Source organism: Rhineura floridana, chromosome 8 (genome assembly GCF_030035675.1).
Source record: "Rhineura floridana isolate rRhiFlo1 chromosome 8, rRhiFlo1.hap2, whole genome shotgun sequence".
NCBI lineage: Eukaryota > Metazoa > Chordata > Lepidosauria > Squamata > Rhineuridae > Rhineura > Rhineura floridana.
The window spans coordinates 2,896,069-2,908,637 of record NC_084487.1 but is presented as its reverse complement, the minus strand read 5'-3'; the positions used below and the strand labels follow the sequence as shown (position 1 = coordinate 2,908,637).

Genomic DNA, 12,569 nt, shown 5'->3' with positions numbered 1-12,569 from the left:
TCTGGGCTCCTACTGAAAGTAAGGGTGGGATATAAATCTAATAAATAAATAAATAACCATATCATGCATTTTGGTTAGTGAGCCACACTGCAAAATCTGGAGAAGTGTGAATTTCTAAGGATAGCTGCATTTTGGTTCATGTGGGAATTAAGTAGGTTCACTTAAAATGCAAGCAGAACAAAATTTCGCTATCAGCCACAGGCTGCAAACCTGGCAGTGGTTGAATTAGTCTTTGCCATGTGCCCTTAGATGCTCTGACATGCCCACAACAACCTGGCAAGCCTGGATCCCAAACTTTTCTCATGACTTCATAGGTCATTCCACCACCTGAGCCGAATTTCCTGGATTGCTTTTGTGCCATGATGGGCAGGATTATTTCTCAAACCTCCTTTTGTGTGGAGTCAGGTGGATGCCCGTCTTTTTCCCCTTCCTATAAATATAGGAAGGAAGGGTGATCACCAGCCGGGATCGATTTGTCCCGCTGGGAACGGAGCTGCTTTGGGACCCAACGGAGAGCAAGCAGGTGAGCCTTTGAACCTACACAGGTTTCCCCACCTACCCCCATGTTTAAAAAGAAGAACACAACTGCTAGATCAGAGCAAAGGGAGTCCAGCATCCAGTCTGGAAAGAGGGCAGAAAGGTAGTGCAGGCAGGTGATGCTCACTCAGATCACCCTGGAGGATGAACGAGCCCCTGGTGCTGTCATGGCTGATGTTGATAGGCCCTGAATATGGCTGGATCTTCCCCACCCTCTCTCCCTTAAAGTTGCTCATATATTCTTTTCCCAGGAGACCCAGAACATGGCACAAGTCATCTGTCTTGGACTCTGCCTGTTGGGCTGCCTGGTCCTTAACCCTTTGGTGGAAGGTGAGTATTAGGAGGAGCACTACTTCAATGGGAGCAGGGACACAGTGTTTTAATTTGCCTTTGTGCTGGGCTGTTACCCACTTATATAAACAACGTGCAATTCATTCATTCAAAAGGTTCGGGCAGCGGGCCTTGCATTGGACACACACAGGGTTGCCCAATTCTGCGGCCTGCAGCAAACATTTAAGCAGGTAATGCTTTTCGCAGCATTGGAGAGAAGTGATGGGGCGGAGGAGGGAACTTATCTATGTGCCAGGTTGCTGGGGAAGGCAGAGGAGCAAGGCTAGGGGCAGCAACTCTATTACACACATGGCAAGTGGGGAGGAGGGGGCTGGTGGCCTGGAGAGGTTTGTGTCTTTTAAAGGAGCCCACAAAAGCGACAACTAGCCTGCAGATCCAAACAAGACAATGTAAGGTAATTGCACCTGAAAGAAAGGATTCTTGTCGCTTTTCCAGAAAAATATTCCCTGTGTATTGGTCTGGAGGCTGTTTTAAAAATGAAATTATAATAATACTAATGTAGGCAAGCAGCTACTGCACTCTCGTGCTTAGCATGGCTGCTGCCCCATTGCTTCATGGGAACATACAAAGGAACGAGGAAGAAGCTGCCATAGACAAGTCAGGGCCCATCCATACAGCTGTATAATTGGCAATGTTATAACTCTGTGTCCTCATTAATTCACCATCGCCCATATCACATTGCAAGCTAGTAAGGATTTTCACATTAACAAATCCACATTAGAAATATCCCCCCAAAACTGATAAGCTTTCAGAAACTGATAATCAATCACATTAACATCTGTGCGATCGGACACAATGCTGTGGGCTTTCCTGCAATAGGCAGTCCATGGGCATTTGTCCATCATGCACCAAGCCCCTTGTCTCCTTCCTACCCAATGGATGGACTGCCTTCAAGTCGATTCCGACTTATGGCGACCCTATGAATAGGGTTTTCATGGTAAGCGGTATTCAGAGGGGTTTTTCCATTGCCTCCCTCTGAGGCTGAGAGGCAGTGACTGGCCCAAGGTCACCCAGTGAGCTGCATGGCTGTGTGGGGATCTGAACCCTGGTCTCCCAGGTCGTAGTCCAACACCTTAACCACTACACCACACTACCTGCTACTCAATTGCACATCCAAAAACCTGCACATGCATGGGAATTTTAAAAAAAATGTTTCTGGTTCCTTGAGTTTTATCATGCTATAATTCTTTTTTATTGCTAGCTTTACTTATCCATCTCTCTTATGTGGGACCATGGATACACTAATTCTATTGGTTGGTATCTTATAGAAATGTTAGGATCTTAGCAGGAAATCTGATTAAGTTGCATATATGCTTTCTATTGTTTTTACTGAATACATTTTAATTGCAATGGTTTGCAGCTAATGCAAATAAAGGATTTCATTTCATTTCTGCGCTCTTCTGAAAAAGCGTGTGAAAAGCAAACGGCCGTTATGGACCAATCACTAAAAAAGGGTGGGCTTAGGGGAGTGGCCAATGCTAAAGCAAAAAAAAGTCCACATGTATGGAGGCTTGATAATCGGGTTTTCACAATAATCCGACCATAAACAGGACATGTATGGATCTCGAGGCCACCAACCATATATGGAAAAGGCAGATTTCATGTTTAGGTATGGATGGACCCTCAGACAAATTGGCCGATCTATCTCAGTATTGCGTCCATTGACTGGCAATGGCTCTGCTGGACATCAGGCAGGAGAAATGCCCACCCTACTTGGAGGAGGAGATGCTACTAGGGACTGAAGCTGGGCCTTCTGCTCCACCACTGAGCTACGGCCGTTCCCAGCCCATCCAATTTCCATCTGACTTGCGCAGATGACTTGCCCAGTGCAAGAGGTCAGGAAGAGGGGCTGGCAAAAGGACCTGGGAAGGAATGGGAGAGAGACCCAGAACTGAAGCATCTCTGTTTGAAGACGACGGAGCAAATCTCTGGGTGGTGGACTGGAGATCCTGGCAGGACTCGATCTGTTTTGTGGTCTCGGATGCCCATGACATTGTAGAGGCTTGTAGCATTTGCTCCTGCCCAGAATGACCCTCTGTCTTTCACAGGTGCCAACAATGCCACGGCAGCCTCTCGATCTGTTTGCAGCAGTGGCATCCTCTACTACAAACGGTACTGCTACCAGCTGGTTAACAGTTACCTCTCCTGGGAATCGGCAGAAGTAAGTGCTGCAGCGGAAGGAGAAATGCATTGTCAGTCGGGGTGGGAGAGAGGCAAAAGAAGGAAGGGAGAGAATGAGAGAAGTGGCAAAAGAGGAAGAGCGACAGGATGGAAGTAGGGTTGCCAGGTTCTTGGCCTGAGACTGACCCTGTACTTTAGGAGAAGAGAAAGACAGCCAAGTGCAGGTGTTCTTGCTACTCCGTAATGGGAAAAACCACAGGGTGGAATTCTCCCTTCTCCCTGCACAGCTTTTAAAGATACAGAAGACCTCTTGGTTGCCAAGCCCGGACTTCTGGGCAACCTTCTGGGCAACCTTCCAAGAACCACATGCCAGTGATGGAGGGGGACGCAGGCAAAAGTTGTGCAGGGAGAAGGGAGAATTCCACCTTGTGGTTTTTCCCATTACAGAATTGCAAGAACACCTGCACTTGGCTGTCTTTCACTTCTCCTAAAGGTACAGGATCAGTCTCAGGCCAAGAACCTGGCAACCCTAGACGGAAGCCGTCTCCTATAGCCTTCTGTTGCGGGATGTAGAGAGCAAGTAAGGAGCCTGTTTCCCTCCAAATGTTGCTGGACAACTTCGCATCATCCCTGATCATTGGCCAGGCTGGCAGCTGGGGTTGATGGGAACTGGTGGTACCCACCAACGTCTAGAGGGGCACTTGTACCTCTGCAGCAGGCATTGTTCCAGTGCAGCCCCGACCGGCAGCAGTGTGGTTACAGGGTTCCCATTGGATACACTGTTGCTGGAAGTGGCCAGATACCTTCGAAGTGCCTCAGCCACAGGGCTGCCACATCACCCATCAGACCCACTGGAAGGGCCTTTATAGTTGCCAGTTTTTTGTGATGAAGGCTGTTTGGCCCTTTGAAGCAGGATCCTAGCAGTTCTCAAGTGGCTTCAGGGTGCCCAGCCAAGAGCTAACGTTGCTCACTTCTGTCCTCCATCCACTCAAGCAAGAGGCATAACAATGGTTATTGTTATTTAACCCTTGTAAATTGTCTTTTGTAAATTGTCTTGCTTATTGTATTGCTTTATTGTTTTATTGATGTATTCTTATATGGTATTTTGATATTTGTGTCTTTTGTAAGCCACCTTGAGGGCCTTGGGCCAAAAGGCGGGGTATAAATAATAATAATAATAATAATAATAATAATAATAATAATAATAAAGGCCACAGTCCAGCTGTGCAAAAAATCTTGGGGTGCGCAAAGCAGGCCCATTGAGGGGTGTCATTGACCTGGCAAGAGCTGGTCTCAGGAGAATTCTGAGGGGCAGATAGGGCAGTCTGGGGGGCACATTTGGTCCCTGGGCCTGAGGTTTCCCACCCCTGAGCTGGAGGATGGGGGCGAGGAGGGCCTCCTTAAATTCTGCACTGTTTGTGAGCAGCAAGACTGAGAGGGCCATTTTGCTGGCTGTTCTCTTGGTGTGGAGCAAGGGCACAATTCTAGAGCATTTTGGGGAGGGGGTTGAAAAGAAACATTTTCAGAAGGGAAATTGCTTGGAAAATTTCAGCTCCGCTCAGTGCAAATTGGTGAAAAGAGGGTGTCATTCTTTCCTTGTCTTCTCTTTGCAGATCAAGTGCCAGGAGTTGAACCCTGATGCTCAGCTGGCTTCCATTCTTTCCGCAAACGAGGGGAACATCATTTACAATTACCTGAAACGCTTCAACATTGACAGCGTCTGGATCGGTCTGCAGGCAACACCCATCAACGGGGTGGGTACCCTCCCCCAGGTGTCTTCATCTAATCTCTCTCCACTCTGAAACAGTGCCCCCTAAGGTGCCATGCAGAGGGTGGGGATGGAACTATGCCTCCTCCTCCTCCTCCTCACTCTGATGTTGCAGACACCTGGCTCTGCCTCTGCCTGACCTCTGCATGTGGGGTGAACGGGTGGGGGAGCGTCACCCGGGGCATAGCCTGAAGCATGCCCCCCTTGCACTTTGCACATGCATTAGCCTGTCACGTGTCCAATGCATGAAAAGTATGATAGTGTCAAGGTCACAGTACCCTTGAGGAGAGGGGATTGTTTGGGGAGGGACTGTTTGGGATGCGTTCCCACACTGGTTCCCAAAATGCCATTTGGAGATTTATTTATTTATTTATTTATATACCGCAGAGTGGTAAGTGGCACAGAGCGGTAAGTGGCGGTAACGCATCCGAAGCTCTGCTCATGGCCGGAGTTCAATTCCAACGGAAGGAGGAAGTCGAATCTCCGGTAAAAGGGGTTGAGGTCCACTCAGCCTTCCATCCATCCGTGGTCGGTAAAATGAGTACCCGGAATATGCTGGGGGGTAAAGAAAGGCCGGGAAGGAACTGGCAATCCCACCCCATATATACGGTCTGCCTAGTAAACATTGCAAGACACCCTAAGAGTCGGAAACGACTCACACTATAAGTGCGGGGACACCTTTACCTTTTACCATAGCCAAAGCTCTCTGGGTGGTTTACAGTTAAAAACATTAAAAACAAATATACAAATTTAAAACACATCTTTTAAAAACAATTTAAAACACAATTTAAAAATTTAAAACAATTTAAAAATGTGTTTGTGGGAGGGGCTTGCACACCGAGTCGCAAGCATTATTTCCCAAGGACCAGTTCAGACTTCCATACTGGGCATCCCTCCCTCCTACCCACCCAGCCTCACTTCTCCATTTTGCAAAAGTGGAGGATCGCTGGGTATCCTGTATTTGGGGCTGAGTGTCAGTTCTTCTATGCCTTCTGGGGCCTGGAGGTGGCCCAGGTCGGGTCCTCCTCTCTGTGCTGGGGCCTGGAAATCCTGTCACCAGCAGCCCTGCTCCCACCAGCTGTCCTTGGGATAAAGCTCAATCCCCCTGATTCTTCTGCGGCTCCTTCTCCCACTTTGTAGGGTGGCCACTTTCGCATTGCCACAGAAGAGGACAAAAGACGTGTCTTATCTGCATAAAAATTGCATGTGCCAATGTATGCATATCATTGCAAATGTTAGCGTACTTACTGTAACTTAGAAATGCAGAGTTAGGAAGGCTGTGGCTTGTGTGCCTGCTCACTCTGCTGTCCATAGTGCTGATTGCAGATGAGCAACTTCAAGGGCCCTCCCGCTCTTCCTTCTTAATTGTTCTTTACCTTTAAACTGGGCGGGACAGTTCCTTGCAGAGGAAGGGTCCTCCTCCCTCCCTTCCTCCCTCCCTCCCTCCCTGATGAGAATGTGGCCACTTGTGTTCCACCAGTATTTTATTTATTTATTTCAAAAGTATCGCCAGCATTACAAAAATTAAAAATGGAACACATCAGTTTCAAACCTGGGCAGGATATCCATTTGCTACCGGGCCAAGATCAAGGTTCTAGTTTTGGTGTACAAAGCCCTGTACAGCTTGGGACCAGGATACCTGAAAGACCGTCTTACCCCTTATATACCCAGCTGATCACTGCGCTCTGCAGGTGAGGGCCTCCTGCAGATACCATCTTATCAGGAGGTTTGTTCTGCACAACATAGGGAACAGACCTTTAGTGTGGTGGCACCTACCCTGTGGAATTCCCTCCCCTTAAATATTAGGTAGGCGCCATCTCTGCTTTCCTCTTCCAACAAGCCTTTTAAGTTGAGACCTATCCCAGTCTGCATCTGTGTTAGAATTGCTTTTAATATGTTTTCATTAATAATATGCTTTAACCCTTTTTTTAAAAAAAGATGTTTGTAAAGTTTTTTTAAAAATGTTTTTAACATTTTGTTTTAATGTATTTTAAGGTTTTTTTATGATGTTTTAAAGTGTTTTTAGTGTTTCTGTTTGCTGCCCTGGGCTCTTGCTGGAAGGAAGGGTGGGGTATAAATAAAATAATAAATAAATAAATAAATAATTGGCTATCAGGGCTTGGAAACTGCTTCAGCTGAGGCTTTGGAGAGATTCTGCCAGTCAGAGCAGACCAGGGGTCACCAACATATTGTCTATGACTGCAGTGGCACCCTTGAGGTCTTACACACGCACACACACAATGTCCCCTTTGTTCATGAGATGGTGACAGTAGTTACCCATTTCTCCCTTGAAAAGCGCATAGAAGGAGGAAGTTGGAAAAGCGACACTCTTTCTCGTTTCCTCTCCCAACTCTATGTGCTTTTCAAGACTTAGGCTAATTTTACTGGATCCAACGTTTACCCAGATCCCACAGAAAAGCAAAGTGTGTGTGTGCTTTCTCTTTGTGTGTCTTGGGGGGGCTGATCCAGAGAGGGGAGAGAGAAGGGACCAAAGGCACTCACTCAAAAATTCAAATGTGCCCACAGACTAGGGGTGGAATCCTCTCCTTTTTTACATTTTGTTTTTAAGTGTGGCCCCTTGGTGATGGTGAACAATCAGATTCCTTTTTCCTCCGATATCTTTTCATTTTTCCGATCTCCTCTGATTTTTTTTCTTTGCAGAGAATTATCGATATTATAATCGCTATTCATAAGTCTCCACTGGTATAGATCTTTATTTTGAACTCTGTAAAGATTGCCTGTTTCCATTCCTTTTCAAGTGCACTGCAGAGCAGACAATTAAGGTAGATAAAGTCAGTGTAAAACTCAACACCTCATTCCCCCCTGCTGCTTTCTGTCTGTCAGTTATAATCACACTTCATTGACAGTGAAAGGGAATACAGATTTGAAGAGCTCTCATAGAAAGTAGATCGATAAAAGTATCACTCACACTATCAAAGATTTCAAAGCTAAAAAAGAATGAATTGGTAACCAGGTGTGGAGAGTTGCTACTTCAAAATTCTCTCTGCAAAGATAGAGAATAACAGAAATAATCATTTAATCCGATGGCAAATCTGATTGTTGCAGAAATGGAGCCCATCGCTACCACAAACCTAAAAAGTTTGGTGACCCCTGGAGGAGACAGTGGATGAGAGTGGCCTGGGCTCAGCAAGTAGCTGCTTTCAGTGGTCACTGTTTCTCCTCCTCCTCCTTATGCACTCCCTTTCCTCACAAACGGTTTCTTTCTGTTTCTCTCTTGGCAGTATATGATCTGGCAATGGAGTGATGGCTCTTCTTGCACGTCACCTCTCTGGGATGGCAGGAGCCCCAGCTTGAGCATCTCCTCAAACAAGTGCATCTCCCTCTATAACGTCCAGTACTCAAGTATGCAGGAAGGCTCTTGGCAGAGAAACAGATGGACATGTGGGGCCGGGGGAGGGGGAAAGGAAGATGAGCCCAGGAGGAAATCCCACAAGGCCTCCTTAGTTGGCACCTCATGCCAACCATGCCTCCTGTCTCACCCTTTGATCCCATCTTCCTGAGAGGGGAAAGTGAATCCCTGATACTCCATGACCCTGTGAGGACACTGTACACTCACGCTTCCTTTGTGCAAATGTGGCATTTCTGAAAAACTAAGTTTCTAGTCCTTATAGATTTGAAGTAAGTTTGATATTCACAAATAGGCAAGAAACTTTGCCATTTGAGAATGTACCTACAGCCAACAGCTATTTCTATCAAACTTTAAAAAGCAGGGAAATTGGGCAGCTAGAGTGAATGCACCAGGAAAGCAGGAGACCTGACCTCTCCGAAATATTGTACTGCCCTACAAATTTGTAAAAATGTAAACACAATTTGGGTTGGTCTTTCACAGTCCAATCCACTTCCTGTGTAGCTTGGAAGAATTTGGAGGGAGAGGAGGAAGGGAGGGGAAAAGGGAGGGGGAGGTTTGATCATTTCCACGCTTATTGAGTTCAATGGGATTTACTCCTGTACAATCATTCTTAGGATAGGTGAAACTGATCTGGGGGAGGGGGAGGGGAGGAGATTGGGTGGGCCAGCACTGGGCAGAGGAAAAGCCCCTTTCCTTTTCAAAAGGAAACATTGTGAACAGTATCATTCTCTTTCAGGGTTCCCCCACCTTTTTCTTCTACAGCAGGCACATGTAGCCTCCCACTCAAATTTAAACCAAAGCTGTCCCTGGCCACATCTACACCAGACCTTTATTTCACTTTAGATACTCATGGCTTCCCCCAAAGAATCCTGGGAAGTATAGTTTGTGAAGGGTGCTGACAGTTGCTAGGAGAGGTTCTCTTCCCCTCACAGAGCTACAATCACCAGAAGAGGGGCTGACTAAACCACTCCGGCCACTGGAGCTCTGTCAGGGGACTAGGGGCCTCCTAATAACTCTCAGCACCCTTCACAAACTACACTTCCCAGGATTCTTTGGGGGAAGCCATGGCTGTTCAAAGTGGAATAAGTGTCAGGCAGGGTGTGGCCCCTGATTAGCCAAGCCAAACAGCTGGGAGTCTGGCTTTTGGAACTCTGACAGTTGGTTCTTACTGAGCATGCTTGCACTATTATAGGCTCTAATGTTAAATTTCTTAAATTAATTTTTTTAACTTTTAAACTGCAGAAGCTGAAGGTCAGCGTATGGGGCAAGGTCAGTAATAGGATTACAGGTACTCTGTGAACATGGCTGATTTTTAATTAACTTCATCAAATTATAAGACAACTGACAGAAAAAAGTCCAACAGGATTTGGATTTTTTTACTCTTGTTTTAGAGTTTAAAATTGACTGTTCTTTCTGAGTGTTTTGTGTATTGCCATGAAAACCTAGAGGACTATAAGCTTTATAAGATTTTATTTTGAAATGAGCTTATGGGAAACAGTAGAATTGCATGGGGGTATTTTTAAATTAGCATGGTGGAATTCAAAAGTATCCATGCTGGCTGTAGTATTCAGCCATCCTCATGGCTGTATAAATAGGCATGTAGACAGTGTCAACCAAAATCTCAAAAGCCACAAGGACTCTCCAGGTCAAGGGGCAACGAAGGGGTTCAGCATTGCTTGACTCTTCCACTCTTTGTGGCTGGCCAAACTAGATGAATGGTTTAATATACAGAGAAAGTTGCTTAGCTTATGTATTTATGAAATTTCTTAGTTGCTTTCTCCTAATGATAGTCCAATGCGGTGTAGAACTTTTTTAAAAAAAACAACCCCCAAACTTATCCATCAGAAAAGGACAAGACCATTGTCCATTGACATCAGGCGAGTGTTTTCACTGTGTTCTTTTCAGCGCTTGCTTAAACTTTTTTGTTTAGGCAAGCCTACCCGGACACATAGATGTTGATATGTTTTAATTGTTTTAAAAATGTTTTACTTACTTGTTTTTAACTTTTTTATCAGTAATTTTAATGTCTTTTGCAAACGACTTAGAGGGGTTTTTTTTACAATCAAGCAGTATATAAATTTTGTGAAATAAATTAAATATAAATAAATAAGTCCATTAAAAAGTGAAAATATAATGCCAGACGGAACAATATGGGTAGCTATAAAACCATCCTGGTCAGTAGCAGACAGCAAGCTTTTTAGGCTTGCTGGCCACATGGGGCATTCCACAAGCCTCCCTCGGAAGAGAACTGCCAGGCTGGGCACTTACTTGGGGAAGGTCCTTGGAGGAAAGGAGGTAACTCAGTGGCAGAGCATCTGCTTTGCATGCAGAAGGTCCCAGGTGCAGTCTCTGGCATCTCTACATAGGGCTGGGAGTGTCCCCTGTCTGGCACCCTGGAAAGCTGCTGCCAGTCAGTGTAGACAACACTGAGCTAGATGGATGAAGCCTGATTAATCCAGAGGCGTCATACTGCCAACCCATCACAGAGGGAGATGTTCTGCAAAGTCTCCTGGTTCAATCCCTGGCATCTCCAGGTAGGCATAGGAATTTTCCGTCATGAATCCCTTCAAAGCTACTGCCGGTCAGTGTAGACAGTACTGAGCTAGTTGGACCAGTGGTCTGGCTCAGTATAAGACAACTGCCTAAGTTCATGGCTTCATGAAGCAGAGACATTCGCAGCCAATGTCAACTCATGGGAATTTCCTTGAGGAGGAGGTGCATTGACAGCCAAAAATTCAGGGCACCAAAGGGAATTCTAAACACTTGGAACTGAGAACAGAACTTAATAGAAAGCCAGTGCAATTGAGCCAAGGTCAGCAAGGTAGGCTCCCTACAATGGGAACAAGTCACTACTTTGCATCAGGGCCAATATGTAGCTTTCAGAGGTGCAGAATTCAACTTGGCACAAAATTTGGCTCATTTTGGAACACAGTTTTCACAGCAATGGCGTGTGGATGTGGGGCACAGGCTTCATATGAAAGGATTCATGTACTTCAAGTACTTGAAAGGTTGTCGCACAGAGGAGGGCCGGGATCTCTTCTCGATCGTCCCAGAGTGCAGGACACGGAATAATGGGCTCAAGTTGCAGGAAGCCAGATTTTGGCTGAACATGAGGAAAAACTTCCTCACTGTTAGAGCCATACGACAATGGAACCAATTCCCTAGAGAGGCAGGCTTTTGGGGTGGGTTAGGTTTTATTGCTGTTGTTAAGATTCTTAATGTTTTAATGTATTGCATGATTTTATTTTGTACGTCGCCCAGAGTGGCTGGACAACCAGACAGATGGGCGACTAATAAATTTAATAAATAAATTTTTAAAAAATAGTTGGCTCTCCGACACTGGAGGCATTCAAGAGGCAGCTGGACAGCCATCTGTCAGGAATGCTTTGATTTAGATTCCTGCATTGAGCAGGGGGTTGGACTTGATGGCCTTATAGGCCCCTTCCAACTCTACTATTCTATGATTCTATGATTCAATGGGTGCATTTATGCCATCCACAGGTGAACAAGATTGCAGAACACCTCCAGTTAACCTCTCTGTGTCCTTCACATGCTCCTAGTCCTTAACATCCAGTCTAATGTTTTTTTCTCCTGCAGGTTACCAGAAATGGTTTCAGCGCTCATGTTCTGACTCTTTGCCATTCCTGTGCAAATATAAGGCGAGGTATTAGACCTGTGGAAGATGCCCAGTGTCCAGGATCTAAAAGGATCATACCCCTCCAATGACCAGAGAGGATCCAGCTACTTTGGACAACACATCCGATTCTTCGGCCCTGCGGTGTCAAGGGACTGATCGCCTGCCCCTTTCTTGAAATACCCATTTCCACACATCCCCTGCACAGTCCCTTTTCCCAAATGGCTGATCTGAAAACCTGTATAAAATCAAATCTTTTTCTTAAGCTTCATTCTGTCAGCCTGTTTCAGAAGCCAAAAGGGCTTCCTCTTGCAATTTGGGCTTCCTCTAACTCCACAAACAGCCAGCCAGAGGTGATGGCAGTTCAAAAGCTGATTTTTGAAACAATCACTGTGAGATTGGAAGTCTGTCCACATTGTTTATATATATATATTTCCCCTGTAATAAATCTGCCCCCATGTGGTGAAACAGAAAAATGTTACCACAGAGAACATCCCTCTGTTCTGTGATAAGGCTGAATTTAAAAATTCCCTTTGTATGAAGTGAAGGTCAAGGAGGACTCTATTTGTGCACTGTAATATATGCCAGCAAAAAAAAAAAGTGATGTATAACATCTTGCAAGCTGTATGCTGAAAACTGTACAAGTTTGGCTTCCTTTTTTAAAAAGAGGCCCTTGAAATCCACCTATGTAATACGCCGAATGATGTATGTTGACCCTCTGGCCAGTTTCTGCCTTCTTGCTGTCTCTCACCAACTCATATCACAATAAATTGTCTTCTGAGCAAACA

General features: G+C 45.5%; 1 protein-coding gene across 1 annotated transcript; it reads left to right on the top strand.

Moving 5' to 3' along the window:
* Window positions 1-800: 800 nt before the first annotated feature.
* Window positions 801-11,940, top strand: LOC133390858 (snaclec A9-like). The gene is made up of 5 exons (XM_061640278.1): window positions 801-867; window positions 2,937-3,049; window positions 4,623-4,763; window positions 8,020-8,140; window positions 11,807-11,940. The coding sequence occupies exons 1-5, from the start codon at window positions 801-803 to the stop codon at window positions 11,938-11,940; spliced, it is 576 nt and encodes a 191-aa protein (XP_061496262.1).
* Window positions 11,941-12,569: the final 629 nt, after the last annotated feature.